The sequence below is a fragment of the Pelophylax lessonae genome (genome assembly GCF_965119305.1).
Source record: "Pelophylax lessonae genome assembly, chromosome: 12".
NCBI classification, from domain to species: domain Eukaryota; kingdom Metazoa; phylum Chordata; class Amphibia; order Anura; family Ranidae; genus Pelophylax; species Pelophylax lessonae.
The window spans coordinates 197,589,386-197,611,603 of NC_138779.1; the positions used below are offsets into that span (position 1 = coordinate 197,589,386).

Below are 22,218 nucleotides of genomic sequence, written 5' to 3' on the forward strand. Positions count from 1 at the left end.
CTTTTAAAAGGGTGCAAGAATCTGCCTAGACTGGGTCCTCTGGCACCCAATGTGAGGATGCCATAGTATGCCCCTTCAAGCTCATTAATTCAGAGCTACAAAAACAAAAACAGTCTTAAAAAAATATATATATTTGCTATTATATATGCCAAGGTCTTCTGGCACCCAAGGCGAGGATGCCAAAGTGTGACCCCCCCCCCCCCCCCACCTAAGCTTTTCAATATGATGCGAGTTAGGGAACTTAGATTGTACGCTCCTTGAGGGCAGGGACTGATGTGAATGTGCAATGTATATGTAAAGCGCTGAGTAAATTGACAGCGCTATATAAGTACCTGAAATAATAATAATAATGATGCTAAAAAATGAACACAAATAAAAAAAAAAAAAGAAATTAAAAAATAAGAGGCAAGGGAATTGAGGAGCTAATTTAATTATTTAGGGTTAACTAAAATTTGAACTACAAATTTTATTAGGAAAGCTAATTAGGGTTACCTACTTTTTATTTTTTTATTGCACTCTGACCCTTTTCAAAAGGGTTCAAGAATCTGCCTAGACGAGGTCCTCTGGCACCCAAAATGAGGATGCCATAGTATGCCCCTTCACACTCATTAAATAGGAGCTACAAAAACCAACACAACAATATTCTCCCCGCTGGATTGGATGTCCGTTAGTCATAATAGCGTCAATCTGGAAAATATGGCCACTAGATGGAGCTGACGATTAGTACTTATTTCCTATGATTGCTCCTTTAGTGGCCCTAATGTCGTATCATTCTGCTTAGCGATATTCTTATGAATCAACCTGAAGAGAGAATAGCCCAGTAACATTCGATTTTGTCCCTTTTCGCAGAGAGCGTTTATAAGTGTTTATAAGGGGATACAGGTAGTTTTTTTTGTATTGCTAGTTACACATACCAGTACTTTAACCACTTTACCACCGGAGGATTTTGCTGTCTTACGTCCAGGCCACTTTTTGCGATTCTGCACTGTGCGCCTTTAACTGACAATTACGCGGTCATGCAACGCCGTACCCAAACGAAATGTATGTCCTTTTTTTCCCCATAAGAGCTTTCTTTTGGTGGTATTTGATCACCTGTGCGATTTTTACTTTTTGCGCTATAAACAAAAAAAGAGCGACAATTTTTAAAAAATAACAATATTTTTCACATTTTTTTATATGAAATCCCCCCCCCCCCCCAAAAAATGTAAAAAACAAATTTTTTTAACATTTTAGGCCAATTTGTTTTCTGCTACATATTTTTTGGTAAAAAAAAATCGCAATAAGCGTATTTTGATTGGTTTGCGCAAAAGTTATTGCGTTTACTAACTAAGGGAAAGATTTCTGTCATTTTTGGTATTTTTTTTTAAACGAGTAATGGCGGCGATCTGCGATTTTTTTTTTGCGGGACTGCGACATTGCGGCGGACAGATCGGACCCTTGACTGACATTTTTGACACTTTTGGGGGTACGAGTGACATTACTACAGTAATCAGTGCTATAAATATGCACTGTTACTGTCAAAATGACACTGGCAGGGAAGGGGTTAATTTTTATTGGTGATCAAGGGGTTAATGTATGCCTGGTGCTTACTAACGTGTGTGGGGGGAGGTGACTGTGTGACACAGGGACAGATCGCAGGTTCAGCTATGCTGAACCCTGCAATCTGTCACTGTCTGTCACTTAGGAGATCCGCCCGCTTTGTTTACACAAGTGGGCGGATCTCCAGACTCGATTCCCCGACGATCGGGAAAGAGCGGCAGTGATCACCGCCTCTCCTCCCCTGGCCCGACTCCCGCTGTGACTGAATACAGCAGGAACGAGCCTCCGGCAGCGCACGGGAGCGAGCCTCCAGCAGCGCGCGGGAGCAAGCCTCCGGCGGCGCGCGTGCGCCGCCCACAAGGGGAGAAGTCCAGCGACGTAGGTCTACGACGTTGGATGATAACGAGCCACATTGCTGCAGTAGCAGCAATGTGAGCGGTCGTAAAGTGGTTAAGGGTGTTTTCACACTTGCCTGGTCTGAACCCGAGTTCGATTGCTCCCCCCGCCCCCTGCCCCCGATGGACTGTGTTCACATTTGATTTTTGTATCCGAACCGCGGTACACTTGTGTCATCAAGCTGCAGCCGGCGCGTACTCATGTTGTTTGGCAACCGCTGTAAACCAGAAGGTGCCAAAATGGATAGAATTGCTTGCTTTGGTACGATTGCGTTCTCATCAGAAGCGAACCGTACTGGAGTTCACATGAACCGTACCCCAGACCACCCTTTTTAAGTGGACTTGGGTACGGTTCACGGGTGCGCACCCGAGTTCAAAGACAGTGTTCACATCATCAAAGAACCGAATTCTGACGCCAATCGAACCCGGGTACACACCAAAAGTGCTAGTGTGAAAACACCCTAAGACTCCATTCACATATGGGCGTCTCGGATCGTGGGCAGAATCGCGGCGATTCTGCCCACGATCCCGAATCTTTGCAAATCGCAGAATGTTCCGTGCGAAACCCGTGACTTGCAATGGCACCCCAAACGCGGTGCGAATTTGCCGCGATTGTCACCCCAACGAATCGTGGTAAAATCGCGCAAACAGACTTCCCGTACAAGGACTTCTTTTGAGCGACAGGCGTCCCGCGATTCTGTTTGCGCAATTTTGCCACAAAACGTCGGGCGACAATCACGGCAAAATAGCACCGCGTTTGGGGTGCCATTGCAAGTCACGGGAATCGTACGGGCAGAGCAGGAACTGATCTGTCCAACTGGTGGCCCAGTCCCACAGTTTACCCAGGGAAAACACGGGTCTCCCTGTGTAATTATCAGAGCTCTGTGACAGCCAGGTAGTGTGCTCCTGATACAGGACACCCACCTCAACTGCATCGCCCCCCCCGCAGCATGGTGCCAAAGGCAGGAGCCCCTCTGGTGGTGTTTTGAACACCCACTATCAGCTGCATCAGCCCTCTTCTCTTCTGGTAGTGTCTTACTACTATCTGTGCTGGCCCAGCTCCTCTGTCTCCCTTCGGCTCCCTACATAACCTTATAAGTAGCTGCCAGGGAGGAGTGAAAGCTCTGCATCCACTGGTACTTCTGAAATCCAAGATGGCGGCACCCAGCAGCAGTTTTAGGGCTTTTGAAAGTCTATACAAGAGAGGCTTTGGAGATTCAAAAAATGCATAAAATCTGTTAAATACACAGATAATCTTCTGGGAAGACTTGCATTGAAAATAATGATTTGTAGACTCAGTCTCTTTAAAGAAAAACTGTAAGTGCAATTTACATTTGCTTGCCTGTGCAGCAAAAATTTGAAATGATATTGTAAAAATGTTTTAAAGTACCTGGCGAGATTTTCCCAGATCCTTAATAGATGCAAATGAGATTCCCTGACAGCCCCAACAACCACAGTAATTAGATGTAGGTGCTTAAATCTTACAGCATGTAAATGATTACTGCTACCAAGTCTCTATTAGAAGGTCTTCTGCTATCTGTACTGAGACCATAGACTTTCTGTATGTATAGCACCATCTAGTGGCTGAGAAAGCAAAGAACAGCCAAGGTCTTCATACACTGTGGTTTTGTATGACTTGTGCTTGCCAGCAATAGCCTACAGAGAAGGAGTGGGAGCCCTTAAGGAATAGTAAATAAAAAATACATAAATAAATATTACAATCCCCATGCATGTGAGAGAGGGCGTTTGTTCAAATATGAGCAGAGAAGGTTGTTTGCAGAGTGCTCCATACATTTCTAAAGTGGGCTTTGGCTAGTTCATGCCAATGGAGAAGAGTGGGGAGCTTAGAATGTAAACTATGAGCAGAATAGAGAGCTGAAAGAGAAACCCACAAAGGAGAAGGAAGGAAGCAGGGGAGTTGGGACTTTCTGATACCATTAAAAGTGTATAGAAGTATAGAAAATGTAGCTAAAATAATCCACATTTTATTTATGTAGAAGTAGAGTAGAGTAGAAGGCAGGACCAGTACCAGGAAGCCATTACTGGAACCAGCACCACAGTGGGGAGCCTGCATTGGAAGCTGAAATTAAGAAGCCAACCATGGGAAGTGGGAGCTGGAGACCAGTACTGGGAGTAGAAGGCAGGACCAGCACCAGGAAGCCTGGCATTGGAACCAGCACCATAGTAGGGAGCCTGCATTGGGAGATGAGATGAGGAAGCTAGCATTGGGAAGTGGGAGCTGGAGGCCAGTACTGGGAGTAGAAGGCAGGACCAGTACCAGGAAGCCATTACTGGAACCTGCACCACAGTGGAGAGCCTGCATTGGAAGCTGAAATGAAGAAGTCAACCTTGGGAAGTGGGAGCTGGAGACCAGTACTGGGAGTAGAAGGCAGGACTAGCACCAGGAAGCCTGCACTGGAACCAGCACCATAGTAGGGAGCCTGCATTGGGAGATGAGATGAGGAAGCTAGCATTGGAAAGTGGGAGCTGGAGACCAGTACTAGGAGTAGAAGGCAGGACCAGCACAAGGAAGTCAGCACTGGAACTGGCACCATAGTTGGGGGTCTGTATTGGAAGCTGAGATGAAGAAGACAACCTTGGGAAGTGGGAGCTGGAGACCATTCCTGGGAGTAGAAGGCAGGACCAGCACCAAGAAGCCAGCAATGGAACCAGCACCACAGTAGGGAGCCTACACTGGGAGATGAGATGAAGAAACCAGCAATGGGAAGTGAAAGCTGGAGACCAGTACTGGGTGTATAGGTAGGACCAGCACCAGTATGCCTGCACTGGAACCAGCACCATAGTAGGGAGCCTGCATTGAGAGCTGAGATCAGGAAGCCATCATTGGGAAGTGGAAGCTGGAGACCAGTACTGGGAGTATAAGGTGGGACCAGCACCAGGAAGCCTGCACTGGAACCAGCACCATGATAATAGGGAGCCTGCATTGAGAACTGAGATCAGGAGGCCAGCATTTGGAAGTGGAAACTGGAGACCAGTACTGGGAATAGAAGGCAGGACCAGCACCAGGAAGCCTGCACAGAAAGCTTGGGGTGGGAAACCAATGTCAGTATCAGAAAGACAACATTGAGAGCATTGCGCCATAACAAAGAGTACTGAATCAGTATCAAGAGCAGTGTGTCAGCGCCAAATGGTATGAAGCCAGTGCCAAGTGAATGAGGCCAGGGGCAAGAGCAAGGATCCAATGCCAAGACATTGAGGCAGCAATTACAGCAAAGAGCCAGTGCTAAGGGCATTCAACCAGCACCAAAGGCAAGGAACCAGCACCAAGAGCAATAAACCAGCGCCAAGAGCAAAAAAACAGCACCAAGAGCATGGAACTAGCATTAAGCGCATGGAGCCAGTACATAAAGCATGAAGTCAGCACCAAGAGCATGGAACCGGCACTAAGAGCTTGCAGCCAGTACCAAGAGCATGCAGTCAGCAACAAGAAGAGGGAGGCATTACTGGGAACAAAGAGCCAACACCAACAGCAGGGAAGCAGAACTAAGTGCATGAAGCCAGCATTTATTACCTGCAACCTTTCACTCACTCATGTTATTTTTACTATAATTACATTATTAGGGATGTTTTCTGCTACATATGCTTTTGTTGTTATTGTTTGTTTTTGTTATTCTTCTCATATAATATATAAAAAAGGAAACAATTTCTTGAAACACTCATAATTCGTCGAGGTCAGAATATTACATGGAGGTCAAGTTGCTCTCCGCAGCTTTAGCATGCAGGTCCTTTTACTAGATTTTGCTTTCCTGAAGCCTAAATTGCTCTTAATAACATGCTCTGGTAGCAGTGCATTAGTCCTGACAGATTAGGATGGGTTTAAGAGCGGTCTTACCCACCTAATAACCCATCGCCATTAGGGCAAAAAAATAAAAATAGCTCAACGTTAGAAAAATACTGTGAAAATGGTCAGCCGTGCTCTGATTTGACAGGTATATCAAGACATACATAAAAAGAATAGTCTTTATGCACTTAGATGGCATGCACACCACATTTGACAGCTCTCAACAATCATTTCATGCAGCACTAGAGTTTTCCTGTGAGGCAGCGCCACCTAGTGGGGAAATTAGGGTAGTACATGCCACAGAACCAGGGCTGTTGTTTTGTAGGTCAAATTCCTCATTTTTTAAGGAAAAAAAAGATAAAAAGCAAATAAAAGCTCATGAACACATTTAATAATGTTGGTAAAGCTCTGTTGAAACTGTGCTCTGCAATCCTTTTTCTATTTCAAAGTGGAACTCTTTGTGGAAAAAAGTCTGCAACTGTCAGATAGCTCCCCTCCAACTCCTGGTGTCACGAGCCCAGAACCTTTGTAAATAAATGTCAACAATATAATATCAGAACTGTAACCTTAACCACTTGCCGGTGGCAGGTCGGCAGGTTCCCGCGAAATGATGTGCCCATTTACCAGCGAGGAAGCTGATCTGCGGGGCCGGCAGCTGCGATCACTCCCCGTGGAGACAGAACGATGGTCTGCTGTTGTAAACACGGCAGACCGCTGTTCTGTCAGCAATCAACACAGGGATCCTATCATCCTCCTATTTAGGAACACAGGTCCCTGTGTTGGTTCCATAAGCCCACCCCCCACCACAGTTAGAAAGCACCCCCTAGGCCAGTGATGGTGAACCTTGGCACCTCAGATGTTTTGGAACTACATTTCCCATGATACTCATACATTCTGCAATGTAGTTGAGCATTATGGGAAATGTAATTTCCAAACATTTGGGGTGCCAAGGTTTGCCATCACTGCCCTAGGCATACATTTAACCCTTTGATCGCCACTGGTGTTAACCCCTTCCCTGCCAGTGTCATTATTACAGTAACAGTGCATAGTATTTAGCACTGATTACTGTAGTAATGTCACTGGTCCCCCCAAAAGTGTAAAAAATGTCAGCTAGGGGTCCGATTTGTCCTCCGCAATGTCGCAGTCCCGCTAAAAATCGCTGATCGCCGCCATTACTAGTAAAAAAATAAAATAAAATAAATAAAAATGACATAAATGATTCCCCTAGTTTGTAGACGCGATAACTTTTGCGCAAACCAATCAAAATACGCTTATTGGGATTTCGTTTACCAAAAAATATGTAGCAGAATGAAAATTGTCCTAAAATGATGAAAAATTAGATTTTTAATTTTTTTTTGGGGGGGGGGGGGGGATGTTATATAGCAGAATGTGAAAAAAAATGTTTTGTTTTTTCAGAATTGTCGCTTCTTTTTTTTTTAGCAGAAAACAAATTGGCCTAAAATGTTAAAAAATTTAGATTTTTACATTTTTTTTTGAGAATTTCATATAAAAGAATGTAAAAAATATTGTTATTTTTTCAAAATTGTCGCACTTTTTTTGTTTATAGCGCAAAAAATAAAAATCGCAGAGGTGATCAAATACCACAAGAGAAAGCTCTATTTGTGGGAAAAAAAGGACATCAATTTTTTTTGGGTACAATGTTGCACGATCGCGCAATTGGCAGTTAAAGTATCGCAGTGCCGAATCGCAATCACCACGATCACACGAGGGGAGTTTGCTGGAGGAGACACTCTGCCTCTTCATACTCATCAGTTTGCACTACGGGCGGCAGTATGAGATGGGGAAATGCCGCCCATAACGATGACCTCTCAGGTCCGCCAGCATCCTAAGTACCCCAGAAATATTAGGCTACAATGGTGTAGTATATTTAAACAATCTGGCAAAATTATTATAAAAAGTAGCACACCTACAAAAATTGTATAAAACAGGCATGTTTACACAGTTAGAAAGAAACCGCGGCTATTAGCATGGTTACGTCCAACGTCCTGACCTGCCTTACGTGTTTCGTCATCCAATGACGTCTTCTTTCTGAGGTACTTTGAATATTGGCTGACCTTAGAGGGTCATGGTCATTGATCTATACATCCCTATGAACCTTGAGGATATCGCTGGAACATCTCATATTTTTGTACAAACATGCTGTTGTTGACTTCAAACAACATCTGGTAAACAGTTTACTTATATCCACATGGTGTTTAGTGATTGGATTTCATCCTTATTGCTTTAATTGCCACTCACTGGTGTGTAAAGGACTCTTCCTGGTTACTCTTCATATGGAATTTATATGAACTTTCAATACTGTTTCATCATGTTCACCATATGAAATTTCATCATTGTTTTACCATATATTGGCGCTGCCCTTTTGTATGTATTCACATGCAGACTGCCTTGAGTATTGCCCGCATGTGATGCTGAGCCTCTGTAATTGATAGAACTGAATGGAAATGAATGAAAGAGGTAGGAAGAGAAAGTCAGGCTGGGGAGGAAAGACATAGATCAGGGGCGTCAAACTGAATTTCATCACGGGCCGCATCAGCATCACGGTTGCCCTCAAAGGGCCGGTTGTATCTGTAAGGCTAGATGTCCAGAGCACTCCACCCCCTCTTACATCAGATGTCAAGAGCCCCCAATCAGAAGTCAAGTGTCCCCCCACCCTCCCTTACATCACAGTGCACCCCCTTAACTTGTGCTGCTGCTGGGAAGAAACCGGGGGCAGAGCTGGAAAGCAGAAAGTGCAGGGTCTGGAAGAGGAACAGAGGAGGGGTGGAATTAGTTGCCAGAGTCTGCCGAATGCTGTGGGGGAGGAGGAGGAGAGGTGCTGTGGCTGCACAGAGAGGTGCAGGATCTGGTGGAGGAGTTTGATGAAATGGCCTCGTGGGCCGCATTCGGCCCGCGGGCCTTGTGTTTGACACATGTGACATAGATGATGCTGGACTTTCTCCAGGCAGGAAATGAAGCAGGCTCTGCCTGTCTTACTGCAGCGTCTAATGCACATTGTGAGAAGCTCACAGTATGCAATGAAATCAGAGCATGGGACAGGAGCCTGTACAACTGTGTAAGACTGAAGGGAAGGCTGGAGTTGAGTATTATGAATAAATTCATATAATGTGCAGGACACTTTCAAGGCCGATGAGTGGCTGTTTATATCGTATGAACTCAGCACTTTCCTTTTACGTCTTTTTAATACTCTATGACATTGTTTATTTTCAGCGTATCGCAGTTTTCTTTTGATGCATCGGCCCCAGCTGTGCCAGTATGGCGTTTCTATTGTTTTGTCTCTTTTTATTGCAGACATCCATCACACCATGATGAAGAGCTGTAGCAATAGTTCATCATGTCCGGGACTTGCTGCTTTCAGTAACGGGCAGAATCCAGTTTCGTATTCTTGCAACCATCGCTGCTGCAACGGCAGCCTGTGCAATAGGGGAAACTTTGCAGGTAATACCGTCCGCATGGAGTAAGTTTATTTAAAGTGTCACTAAACCCACAACATAAAAAACTATCAGTAAATGCCATATTCTATGCACTCAGTCACTATTAGATTCACTTTCTGTATTCTGCAAAAAAAACCTGGTTGATCCTGCTGCTCTCTATCGCCCCCTTCTGTTCATGTCCCTAATTCAGCTAGGGATTCTGCAGCTGTGGTCGCAACTCTGCACGTGCTCTATGCTGGTCATTTCCTCCCTATCACATCTGAGCAGCCTATGTGGCTATAGAGTCACATATATGGGCATATACACTCTGGTAAATGACTGCCCACTCCCTCCCTCCTCCTCCATGCCCACTAACCAGCAAAACACAATGGGGGCGAATTTTAGATCTTGATTGATGGAGGCTTTACCTCCCTCTTAATCCAAGACACTGGCTGGAGGGGTGGGACATAGAGTCACGCTTGTGGGTGTATACACAATGGTAAATGACTGCCCAATCCCTCCCTCCTCCTCCATGCCCACTAACCAGCAAAACACAATGGGGGCGAACTTTACATCTTGATTGATGGAGGCTTTACCTCCCTCTTAATCCAAGACACAGGCTGGGGGGGTGTGACATAGCCTGTGACTGGCAGGAATTTGCCCACACCACGTTATTGCCTCTCTATCACATCTGAGCAGCCAATGTGACTATAGAGTCATGCTTGTGGGTGTATACACAATGGTAAATGACTGCCCACTCCCTCCCTCCCTCCCCCATGCCAACTAAACAACAAAACACAATATTTGCTGTAAAACAAAGTGTGGTCACTAACCATAACCTGATTTGCTTAACAACAAAGCCCCCTGATTGCTATTGACTAAATTCACAAAGCTTAAGCACCAAGATAAGGATCTTTATTTTTGTAACCTGTCTCATTTTTTTAAAATAAGCATTAAAATAAGCATCCCTATGCGTTTGTGTTTGCTTTGTGAACTGATTCTACTGTCGGCAATGATGTGCTGCTCACACGACTCTGTTTTCACCAACATTGGTGAAGCGTAAATCCTCAGATTCACTCATCCCTAGACGTCTCTATATTGTGGTAGTCTTCTCTACAAAGCAGAGGGCCTTGTTTTATAGCTGATAGGTTTGCCTTAACGTGAAATTTTTTTTTTTGCCCGCAGTCTTTCGCATGTTCTTATTTTTATAAACAAGCCTTGTTTGGACTAAAACTACTTGAAAGAGGACCTGTATTGTGGAAGCTGTGCCCATAAAAGGCAGGCAGTGGAAAAATGATTAGTCAGCAGTATTGCCTGTGGTCCCCCAGCACCTGATCTTCTACACATTACTGACTTACCGTGCATTCTTCTGCACTGTATATATGCATGGATGTGGCCATTTTGGAAGAGGCAGAGCTTTGCTTGCTTATATCAGAGGCTGAGCTGCCCCCCCGATGACTGGTGATCTGGTGGGGTAATGACAAAGAAGCAGCAGAAGAGGTTGTTAGAATCACAGAGCCGAAGAATCAATGAAGCAGGAGCTTTGCACTGCAGGTCCTCGAGTACAGCTTCCTCTCCAGCAAGCAGAACAGTGAGAAGCACAGTAGTGGCATCCCCTATCTTCATTCTGAACCCTCTAAGACTAGAAGTTATAGGCAACAGTGCGTTAGATGATCTCACACTGCAGATACACAAGCTATGAGGCTAAAGTTTGCCTAGGTGTCATGGACTTGCAATAGAGTTTGGCAAGCTTACCTGTGCCTTCATGTCTGTATTAGAGGTCAGACTGCACTTCTGGTTCCTTTTATCACCTCTCCTTCCTGTTCCTGCCCCGCCCAGGTCATCACAGGAAGTCTATATTAACCAGTGCACTGCAGGTCTGCTTTGCTGTTCAACAGTGTTAGTTCCTGTTTGCCATGTGCTTGATCTACTTTTCTGTGTACCGACTTTGGCTTGTCTCTGACTATTCCTGTTTGCCTGTTACCCTGACCTTTGGCCTGCCCCTTGACTACCCTTGTCTGCCTGTTACCCCGACCTCAGGTTACCCATCACCATTCCGTGTGTCCTGAGTGGCTGCTTTCTTTCTCTCCCTACGGAGCGTGACCTGGGGGACCCCAGGGGCCGCAACCTGGGCCCAGCTGCAGCCAAGTCCATCCTCACCACTAGAGGCTCTGGTGAACACCTGCTGGGTCTTAGACTCCACTCCCTGGGGAATCTTGGGCTCACGTTCTGGTCCATCCGCAGCAGTCTGCTATCGGGTTCGCTACCTTGCGCTGCGCCCCTGCCTCCAACAGGGTGCAGTTGTCACCTGGCCACAGGTGACCTGACACTAGGTAGAGGAAGTGGACGTTTTTTTTTTCCAAGATGAATTCAAGGCAAAAAGGCATATTTGTCAGGGTAGTGCTTATACTTAATGTAATTAACATTTCTAGATGTCCCCTGTAAGACTAGAAATCTCTACTTTTGGAGTTAAGGTTGACTTTGAAGCTTACCTATTTATATAAAAATAATAGAACAAATGTGTGATTCTGTTCTCTCTCAGTTGAAGATCCCGGAGAAGAGAATGGATTGGAGTGCTACAGCCGATCGTCTCCAGAAAAAGCCAGCACTATGCGGTGTAGGGGGCAGATGACGCAGTGTGTGGACTTGATGGGTAAGAAGTGACCAAATGATGTGAGCTCATTACTCTGGGTTTTTTTGGTGTTCCCACTTGCCTTTGTGAGTTCCTGCTCATCCTGTTGATGCTGATGAATATGGTTATTGATTAAAAAACAAACCTGTGTGCATGTGTATCACTGGGAAAATAGGCAGAGCTTAGCCTTGAATTTATTGAAAGTCTAGCCCATTGTTTCGCAACCTTTTTTTGTGTCAAGGCACTCTTTAGGATTCTTCAAGAACTTAGGGCACACCAGGAGGTGTGTCCGAACACGCACGCTCTTTTTTGCGCATTCCTGTGTTTTTCAATGGGCTGCCCTATGCACATGAAACAAGCAAAAAATTCCCATGTGTTGCATTTTTAAAATTGCGCGGCACCAAAATGCATGCTACTGCAATACCACGTGCATTGGCTAGATGCGTGTGGGTGCCATTATGGTAGCAGCAGTCAGTGAATGGTATGGTAGCGGCAGTCAGTGATTGGTATAGTAGAGCCAGTCAGTGAGTGGTATGGTGGCGGCAGTCAATGAGCGATATGGTAGCAGCAGTCAGTAAACGGTATGGTGGCAGCAGTTAGTGAATGGTATGGTAGTGGCAGTCAGTGAGTGGTATAGTAGAGCCAGTCAGTGAGTGGTATGGTGGCGGCAGTCAATGAGCGATATGGTAGCAGCAGTCAGTAAACGGTATGGTGGCAGCAGTTAGTGAGTGGTATGGTAGTGGCAGACAGTGAATGGTATGATGGGTGCAGTCAGTAAGCGGTATTATAGCAGCAGTCAGTGAATGGTATAATAGCATCAGTCAGTGAGCCGTATGGTAGCGGCAGTCAGTGAACTGCATTGGTAGCAGTAGTCAGTGAGCAGTATGGTAGCGGTAGTTAGTGAGTGGTATGAATAGTCAGTCAGTGAATGGTATGGTACCAACAGTCAATTAGCGATATGGTAGCGCCAGTCAGTGAACGGTATAGTAGCGGCAGTCACTGAGCGGTATGATGGTAGCAGTCAGTAAGCACTATGGTAGTGGCAGTCAGTGAGCGGTATGGTAGCAGCAATCAGTGAGCGTTATGGTGGTGGCAGTCAGTGAACGGTATGGTGGTGGCAGTCAGGGAACGGTATGGTGGTGGCAGTCAGTGAACGGTATGGTGGTGGCAGTCAGTGAATTGTACGGTAGTGGCAGTCAGTGAGCGGTATGGTAGCGACAGTCAGTGAGCGATATGGTAGCAGCTGTCAGTGAGAGATATGGTGGTGGCAGTCAGTAAACAATATGATAGCAGCAGTCAGTGAGCAGTATGGTGGCGGCAGTCAGTAAACGGTATTGTGACGGCAGTCAGTGAGTGACATGGTGGCAGCAGTCAGTGAGCAGTATGGTGGCGGCAGTCAGTAAGCGGTATTGTGGTGGCAGTCAGTGAGTGACATGGTGGCGGCAGTCAGTGAGCGGTATGGTAGCGGCAGTCAGTGAGCAGTATGATGGCGGCAGTCAATGAGTGATATGGTGGTGGCAGTCAGTGAGCGGTATGGTGGCAGCAGTCTGTGGGTGATATGGTGGTGGCAGTTAGTGAGCGATGTGGTGGCAGCAGTCAGTGAGCGGTATGATGGTGGCAGTCAGTGAGCAGTATGATGGGGGCAGTCAGTGAGTTATATGGTGGCGGCAGTCAGTAAGTGATATGGTGGTGGCAGTCAGTAAGTGATATGGTGGCAGCAGTCAGTAAGTAATATGGTGGTGGCAGTCAGTAAGTGATATAGTGGCGGCAGTCAGTGAGTGATATGGTGGTGGCAGTCAGTGAGCGATATGGTGGCGGCAGTCTGTGGGTGATATGGTGGTGGCAGTCAGTGAGCGATATGGTGGCGGCAGTCTGTGGGTGATATGGTGGTGACAGTCAGTGAGTGATATTGTGGCGGCAGTCAGTGAGCGGTATGGTGGCGGCAGTCTGTGGGTGATATGGTGGTGGCAGTCAGTGAGCGATGTGGTGGCAGCAGTCAGTGAGCGGTATGATGGTGGCAGTCAGTGAGCGGTATGGTGGGGGCAGTCAGTGAGTTATATGGTGGCGGCAGTCAGTAATAGGGATGATCGAACGGTTTGGGTTGACCATCGGTTCGACCCGAACATTGGCTGTTCGAGGTTCGGCCGAATTCCGAACTTTTTGCTGAAAAAGTTCGGAATTCGGCAACCAGAACCGACCAAAATGCAATGGGACAGGAAATGGGCTTTAAAAGCCGTGATTGGACCAGAACCATCAGTAAAAGTCAATTGAGGGGGCAGGAGAATGCTAGGAATGTGATTGGAGTGACTAGGGGGTCCAGAGGCCAATCATTAGTGAATACGCCCCCCAGTATATAAGATAGCCCCCGCCAAATCTCTACCATTTTAATACAGGGCTGTGGAAGAGAGTGGAAGCAGTTCTGTTACTTCTGCTTCAAAGTGTCATTTAGCAATTAATAGTGTGAGGAAAGGGATATCTAGTGTATTTAGGGTACTATTTTCCACTATAGTTAGATTTAATAATCTAGTTTCTGTAGGGAAAGAGTTAAGTGTAAGGGGACCGTAGTGTAGTGTAGGGTTAACTGACTCTGACTGCTATTGCAGGGTGACAAAACCCTTCCATGTCAGGGTGACCATTATAGAGAAAAGATCGTTTCTCTTAGGGCACTTATAGAACAGGGATATGGCTTCACCCCTGTCACCCTGCTTTTTGCTGCAGGCGTTTATAGGGCTTTTTTGAGGACATGTTTGGAGTCAGGCATGACATCTGAACTTCTGTGTAGGGGTATATATACATACACACATGTATGTATATATACACATACACATATATAGGTGTGAAAGTAGCAGAAACCTATGCTTGTGCTAATGAAATAATTAACACCCATATGGCTTCTCTGCTATAACACCTATATGTGTGTATGTGTATAAATACATATAAGTGTGTGTGTATATATATATACCCCTATACAGAAGTTCAGATGTTTTGCCTGCCTCCAAAGACCCCAAAAAAATGCCCAAAAAAAAAACCGCCTGCTGCAAAAACACACCTGGGCGTTTTTGCAGCTGGCGTTTTTTTGGGCATTTTTTGGGCGTCTTTGGAGGCAGGCATAACATCAGAACTTCTGTGTAGGGGTATATACACACACACACATGTATGTATATATACACATACATACATATGTGTGTATGTGTATAAATACATATAAGCGTGTATATATATATATATATATACCCCTATACAGAAGTTCAGATGTTTTGCCTGCCTCCAAAGACCCCAAAAAAATGCCCAAAAAAAATGCCTGCTGCAAAAACACACCGGGGCGTTTTTGTAGCTGGCGTTTTTTTGGGCATTTTTTGGGCGTCTTTGGAGGCAGGCATAACATCAGAACTTTCTAGCGGGTTGAGGTCAGGACTCTGTGCAGGCCAGTCAAGTTCCTCCACCCCCAAACTTGTTCATCCATGTCTTTATGGACCTTGCTTTGTGCACTGGTGTGCAGTCATGTTGGAGCCATCCCCAAACTGAAAAAAACAAAATAAAGAAACCCCTGCGCTATCAAATTAAACAGTAACAAACGTAGGGATAGCCCCAAACTTCCCACAAAGTTGGAAGCATGAAATTGTCTAATATGTCTTGGTATGCTGACGCCTTAAGAGTTCCCTTCACTGGAACTAAGGGGCCAAGCCCAATCCCTGAGAAACAACCCCACACCATAATCCCCCTTCCACTAAATGATTAGGACCAGTGCACAAAGCAAGGTCCATAAAGACATGGATGAGCGAGTTTGGGGTGGAGGAACTTGACAGGCCTGATCTCAACCCAATAGAACACCTTTGAGATGAATTAGAGTGGATACTGCGAGCCAGGCCTTCTCCTCCAACATCAGTGCCTGACCACACATATACGCTTCTGGAAGAATAGTCAAACATTCCTATAGACACACTCCTAAACCTTGTGGACAGACTTCCCGAAAAAGTTGAAGCTGTTATAGCTACAAAGGGTGGGTCAGTTCAATATTGAACCCTACGGACTAAGACTGGGATGCCATTAAATTTCATGTGCGTGTAAAGGCAGGCATCCCAATACTTTGACAATATAGTGTATGTCATCAGAGCCATTTAATTGCCTTAATTCCTGATTGAGGTAATTCTTTGGGAAAAATAAAACATTATGGCAACTAGGTGGTGCTGACAATACAGGAACACACATATTAGGTCACTACAGTGCCTTGCGAAAGTATTCGGCCCCCTTGAACTTTGCGACCTTTTGCCACATTTCAGGCTTCAAACATAAAGATATAAAACTGTAATTTTTTATGAAGAATCAACAAGTGGGTCACAATCATGAAGTGGAACGAAATTTATTGGATATTTCAAACTTTGTTAACAAATAAAAAACTGAAAAATTAGGCGTGCAAAATTATTCAGCCCCTTTACTTTCAGTGCAGCAAACTCTCTCCAGAAGTTCAGTGAGGATCTCTGAATGATCCAATGTTGACCTAAATGACTAATGATGATAAATAGAATCCATCTGTGTGTAATCAAGTCTCCGTATAAATGCACCTGCACTGTGATAGTCTCAGAGGTCCGTTTAAAAGCGCAGAGAGCATCATGAAGAACAAGGAACACACCAGGCAGGTCCGAGATACTGTTGTGGAGAAGTTTAAAGCCGGATTTGGATACAAAAAGATTTCCCAAGCTTTAAACATCCCAAGGAGCACTGTGCAAGCGATAATATTGAAATGGAAGGAGTATCAGACCACTGCAAATCTACAAAGACCTGGCCGTCCCTCTAAACTTTCAGCTCATACAAGGAGAAGACTGATCAGAGATGCAGCCAAGAGGCCCATGATCACTCTGGATGAACTGCAGAGATCTACAGCTGAGGTGGGAGACTCTGTCCATAGGACAACAATCAGTCGTATACTGCACAAATCTGGCCTTTATGGAAGAGTGGCAAGAAGAAAGCCATTTCTTAAAGATATCCATAAAAAGTGTCATTTAAAGTTTGCCACAAGCCACCTGGGAGACACCAAACATGTGGAAGAAGGTGCTCTGGTCAGATGAAACCAAAATCGAACTTTTTGGCAACAATGCAAAATGTTATGTTTGGCGTAAAAGCAACACAGCTCATCACCCTGAACACACCATCCCCACTGTCAAACATGGTGATGGCAGCATCATGGTTTGAGCCTGCTTTTCTTCAGCAGGGACAGGGAAGATGGTTAAAATTGATGGGAAGAGGGATGGAGTCAAATACAGGACCATTCTGGAAGAAAACCTGATGGAGTCTGCAAAAGACCTGAGACTGGGACGGAGATTTGTCTTCCAACAAGACAATGATCCAAAACATAAAGCAAATTCTACAATGGAATGGTTCACAAATAAACATATCCAGGTGTTAGAATGGCCAAGTCAAAGTCCAGACCTGAATCCAAACGAGAATCTGTGGAAAGAACTGAAAACTGCTGTTCACAAACGCTCTCCATCCAACCTCACTGAGCTTGAGCTGTTTTGCAAGGAGGAATGGGCAAAAAAATCTGTGCAAAATGTGCAAAACTGATAGAGATATACCCCAAGCGACTTACAGCTGTAATCGCAGCAAAAGGTGGCGCTACAAAATATTAACTTAAGGGGGCTGAATAATTTTGCACGCCAAATTTTTCAGTTTTTTATTTGTTAAAAAAGTTTGAAATATCCAATAAATTTCGTTCCACTTCATGATTGTGTCCCACTTGTTGTTGATTCTTCACAAAAAATTACAGTTTTATATCTTTATGTTTGAAGCCTGAAATGTGGCAAAAGGTCGAAAAGTTCAAGGGGGCCGAATACTTTCGCAAGGCACTGTAAGTGTCATTAAACCCTGAAGACTAAGTTAGGACATCTAGTGGGTAAAATGAATTATTGTGCGGGGACAGTGTTGGAGAGGAGGTGTGTGTTGGAGTGACAGCTGCTTTTTTGTTTTTAAACCCCTGCTGGGGGACAATTAATAAAAGATGCCCAGAGTTGGGCTTCAAAATAGAAAGGGTCATTGAGGCTCCATGTTTTTTTACTTTTATACCCTGCTGATGGTCAGTTAATAATATTTATTTTTCCATTAGGCACAGCAAATCACGATGTACCAGTTATGAGTGGATGTGCCACCGAGGCCTTCTGCCAAGGCCTCTACCCAACATTTCCCTTACCAGGATGGACAAGAACTGTGTGCTGCAAAGAGTCACTTTGTAATCATGGCAAGAGCGCCGCTACCCCCGATGTAAAACATTAAAGCCACAACATGCTCTGCTCATTGAGAATGAATGAAGATCCTAAACAGGGCTGATTTAAATTACAAGTGGGCCCAGGCCAGTGACCCCACCTGAAAGCCCTCTAAGCATTTTACCAGCAAGCATTGCATTGCAAGCATATAGAAATAAGCTTGTATTAAGCTTCCTCAAAACTTGAGGCCAGAAAGAATAAAGAAATCATTTTATATTCAAAGAACCAAGCTGAAGTGTGATGATTATTGCATTAGCATACAATTCTGTGAAAGCTCAAAAATCTTCGGAGCAGGTAAAGCCTGAGTTTCCCATGCACATTATTAGGCTGCTAACATAAAAAGACGATAAATGGCCCAGTAATAGAATTTCCAAATATGTAGTGCTGTTAATAGAAAGCTTCCCCATTGAAGTGTGATCAAACATAAATATGACTTCCACTGTAGTGTTGTAAAGGTAACTTACTAGACCAACCATTCTCAACCAGGATTTTCTGGAACCTTGGGGTTCCTCCAAAGGTAGTTAGGGGTTCCTTCAGCTGTAGTTTAATGACCTCCCATCTGATGTTATCTGGATAGTTCCGGGTCTAGGGCCACTTGCTGCCAGTATGCTAATGGTCTTTGTCTTGGTACCTGGAAAGGAGGCATTCTGACCACCACTGTAAGGGGGGTGTTTTTCCCAATGCCCTCTGATTTTAACCAGGATTCCCTGAGACCTCAAAATGATTTAAAGGGTTCCTCTTAGGCAGGGGTCTCCAAACTTTTTAAACAACTGTCCTTCAGACTTTAGGTGGGGCAACTGTGGCCATTGGAAGTAGAAAAGTTCCCAATGTTTCATAGTTTCATAGTACGTAATTAATGTTGAATATAGACACTAGTCCATCCAGTTCAACCTGTAAAGGTGCATGTGGGTCAATATTGGTAATAATTTTCCATATCCCTGTATGTTGTGTTCACTAAGATGCACGCCCAAGAGTCATTTTAAAAACATCAATAGTTAAACGTGAGTGGGAATAAACAATACCCAATCTTTGGTGTTAGTAGAAGGAATTGTGCAATATCGTTGGTGGTATTGGGAGGAATTGTGCCCCATCATTGGTGGTATTGGGAGGAATCGTGCCCCATCGTTGGTGGTATTGTGAGGAATTGTGCCCCATCGTTAGTGGTATTGGGAGGAATTGTGCCCCATCGTTGGTGGTATTGGGAGGAATTGTGACCCATCATTTGTGTCCATGGGCCCAATTGTTTGATTTAATTGGGAGGAATTGTGCCCCATCTTTGGTGTCAGTGGGAGGAACTGTGCCCCATCGTTGGTGTCATGGGGGGAAATGTTCCCCATCATTGGTATCAATGGGAAGCATTTTTCCCCATCATTAGTGTCAATGGGCCCAATTGTTGGTTTAATTTTGAGGAATTGGGACCCATCTTTGGTATCATTGGGCCCAATTGTTTGTGTCATTGCAAGGAATTGTGCCTCATCATTGGTGTCAGTGGAAGGAATTGGCCCCCATCATTGGGGTCAGGGGGATTATGCCCCATTGTTGATATCAGTGGATAAAATGGTGCCAAAAGGGTCAGATAAAAGCAAGCAAAGGGCCACTTCTGACCTCCAGACCACAGTTTGTAGACCACTGCTCTTGAGTAAAAGGTTGGGAAAGGTTGCACTAGATCCTCCGATGTTAGAAAGAATAAGAGATCAGTATGCAATTTATGATATAGAACAATCTTTCTCAATCTCTGAGGAATCCTTGAAACTATTTTCAGGTCCCGGGGGAACCCCTGCTAAAACCAAGTTTCTGGGAGCCAGTGAGAAAAATACCCGTACATTGTCATTTAGTCAGGAGAATGCCAAAAGAATGGTCAGGATGCCAAACTTACAGACAGATAAAAAGGTCATTGGTGTTATGCCGATGGCTCTGCCAAGCAGTGCTGGCCCTGGAACTATGCAGGCACTATCAGATGGTAGGTCAATCAACCACAGCGCAAGGAACCCCTAACAGCCTCTTGAGGAACCTTAGAGTTCCACATAACCATTGTTGAGAATGGTTGATATATGAACATCCAGAATGGACCAGTCCGATCCCTCTATATCCACAGCAAGTGATGATTTTCCCATTTAGTCGAATGGTGTATAATAATAACCTTGTTCTGGCAAGTTACTCAAGTTACTCCAGTGGTACAAAGAAATCCTGGTTCTAAAACTAGTTTTACTAGATTTTTTTAAATCCATCCAACATAAATGCTGAGGTATGTTCCTGATGCTCATTAGAATAACTGCCCCCATAATCATCTTAGGAAGGTACACCTTAAAGCTGAACTCCATACAGATATAATATTACAAATAAATGTAGCTCTGTTTTATGAGTACATCAGTCTCTACTCCTACATAACAGCGATAAAAGCTGAAGGAAAATGCACACTGCCCATAGGAACAAATCAGATTGAAGCTGTCAGTGTAGACTGAGCAAAGACAGCAAACATGTAAATGATTACTATGAGCAATGTTACTTTGCTCCAGGAAGGGAAATTAAGCTCAGGATGTTTTTCTGAATAGGAATGCAGATTGGTAGTGAGGTGTACCAGAATACAGCCACTAGATGGGGATATAACAAAGCTGCAGCTTTAGATGTGAGGCAATTCAGCATTCAGCCACCAGATGGCACTGTAACAAAGCATTAAAAAAGACGCTGACATACTGTGGACCCCTTTCCTGAGTTGGCCCTGAATAAGTGAACACTCTGCCTATTTACCAGACAAAGGTGCTTGCTGTGTAAAATTTTTGAAGTTGATTTATCTGTTACACCAAATCAGATTTTCTCCTTTTCATTGAAAGTGTCAGTGAAGGTTCTCATTTATGCAAGTCATAGTATATCTACTAGTATTTAGTTACATTTATTTTGACTTGCTCTGTAATACTGAATATGTTTTGTAGCTTCTTCAAACCACTTCTTCAGGTTCAGCGGAGTCCGGCCACAAATACCTTTTTAAACTAAAAATACCCCTATAATACTAATCCATCGCCCTTTAAAGAACCGCTATTCTCATACTTACAAGGTGTACAGTATTGGATTATAGTCAAAATCTTACTTTTAAAAACGCTGTCTGAGTGCGGCCATCTTGGATGTGGGTATCTGAAGCCGCAGTGTAATCTGCTGTGTCCATCTTCCTGATTCCAGGGAGTGTTCTGGGAGTTCTTCCTGATTCTAGTCTCCTGGGAGTGGTGACAAACAGCTCCCAGGATGCAATGCAAAGGCGGAAGTGATGTCGGTGGCCATGGCCACAGAGGGGGGAGAAGGAGGAAGTACAATCAAAAATGCCCTGAAAATAAGGTAACGGACCCCCGAAAAAAATTGAAAATGCCCAATTGTTGATCAGCATAGCGAACACTCCAGGAATCACTAAAGTTGCAAAATAGGCCGGAACTCCGCTTTAATAAGTGGCTTGGAAAAGTTACGAAACATCTTCAACATTACAGAACATCGAGTTGAATATGACCAACTACTACTAGCCATACCATTGAAAAGGTCATACTGAGCTACTAATCTTCTCTGTGGCAAGAGCTGGTACATAATCTGGATTTCTAACCTCTCTACCTGAGCCGCTATCTTATTGTCCTAGGCACTGACCTATGGATGCATTATGGTAAATAAAGGATTTATGCAACCAACAGTGATATTTAACATATTTGTGGAGCCTTGTGGTCTGAGCCAGCCCCTCACTTCTTATATGTCTTGGTTACTCCAACAATGAGATCTCCCTGTCATAATGTCTGTATGTGCTGCTGTCAACCTGGGAGTTTTGGGTGTTCTGTCCAGCAGTGTTTGCTCCAGTTCCTCGTGTAAAAATACAATGTGGATAGTTGGAACCCCTCATATTGGGCATAGCAGGTTTTCAGGCCTAAACAAAAGTACCTATAATTAATGTGGTTTACCTTTCCAGCATCTATCAACACTGAAACATCAGCTTTGGGTTGACTAAAGCCCTGTACACACGCACCGATTGTTGGCCGTAAATTATCGGCCAACGTCCGATTGGCCGATTGTCGGCTTGTTAGTATGATGCTTCCGACAACCGACTGCGACTTTTCGGCCGAACAAAATCTGGTCTGCATACTATAAAATTTTCGTTGGCCGTCACCAGAACGGCCAAATGTTCGTCAGT

The 22,218-nt window shown here is 44.5% G+C and overlaps 1 protein-coding gene across 1 annotated transcript in view; it reads left to right on the plus strand.

Annotated features, from left to right (window-relative positions):
* The window catches only part of PLAUR (plasminogen activator, urokinase receptor), a 39,665-nt gene extending 21,379 nt beyond the window's left edge, over positions 1–18,286 (plus strand). The window contains exons 5-7 of the mRNA XM_082273117.1: positions 9,049–9,195; positions 11,713–11,823; positions 17,903–18,286. Of these exons, the coding sequence (XP_082129243.1) occupies positions 9,049–9,195; positions 11,713–11,823; positions 17,903–18,069 (425 nt within the window). The 3' untranslated portion in view covers positions 18,070–18,286. The remainder of the gene's footprint in view (positions 1–9,048; positions 9,196–11,712; positions 11,824–17,902) is intronic.
* The last annotated feature ends 3,932 nt before the right edge of the window (positions 18,287–22,218 follow it).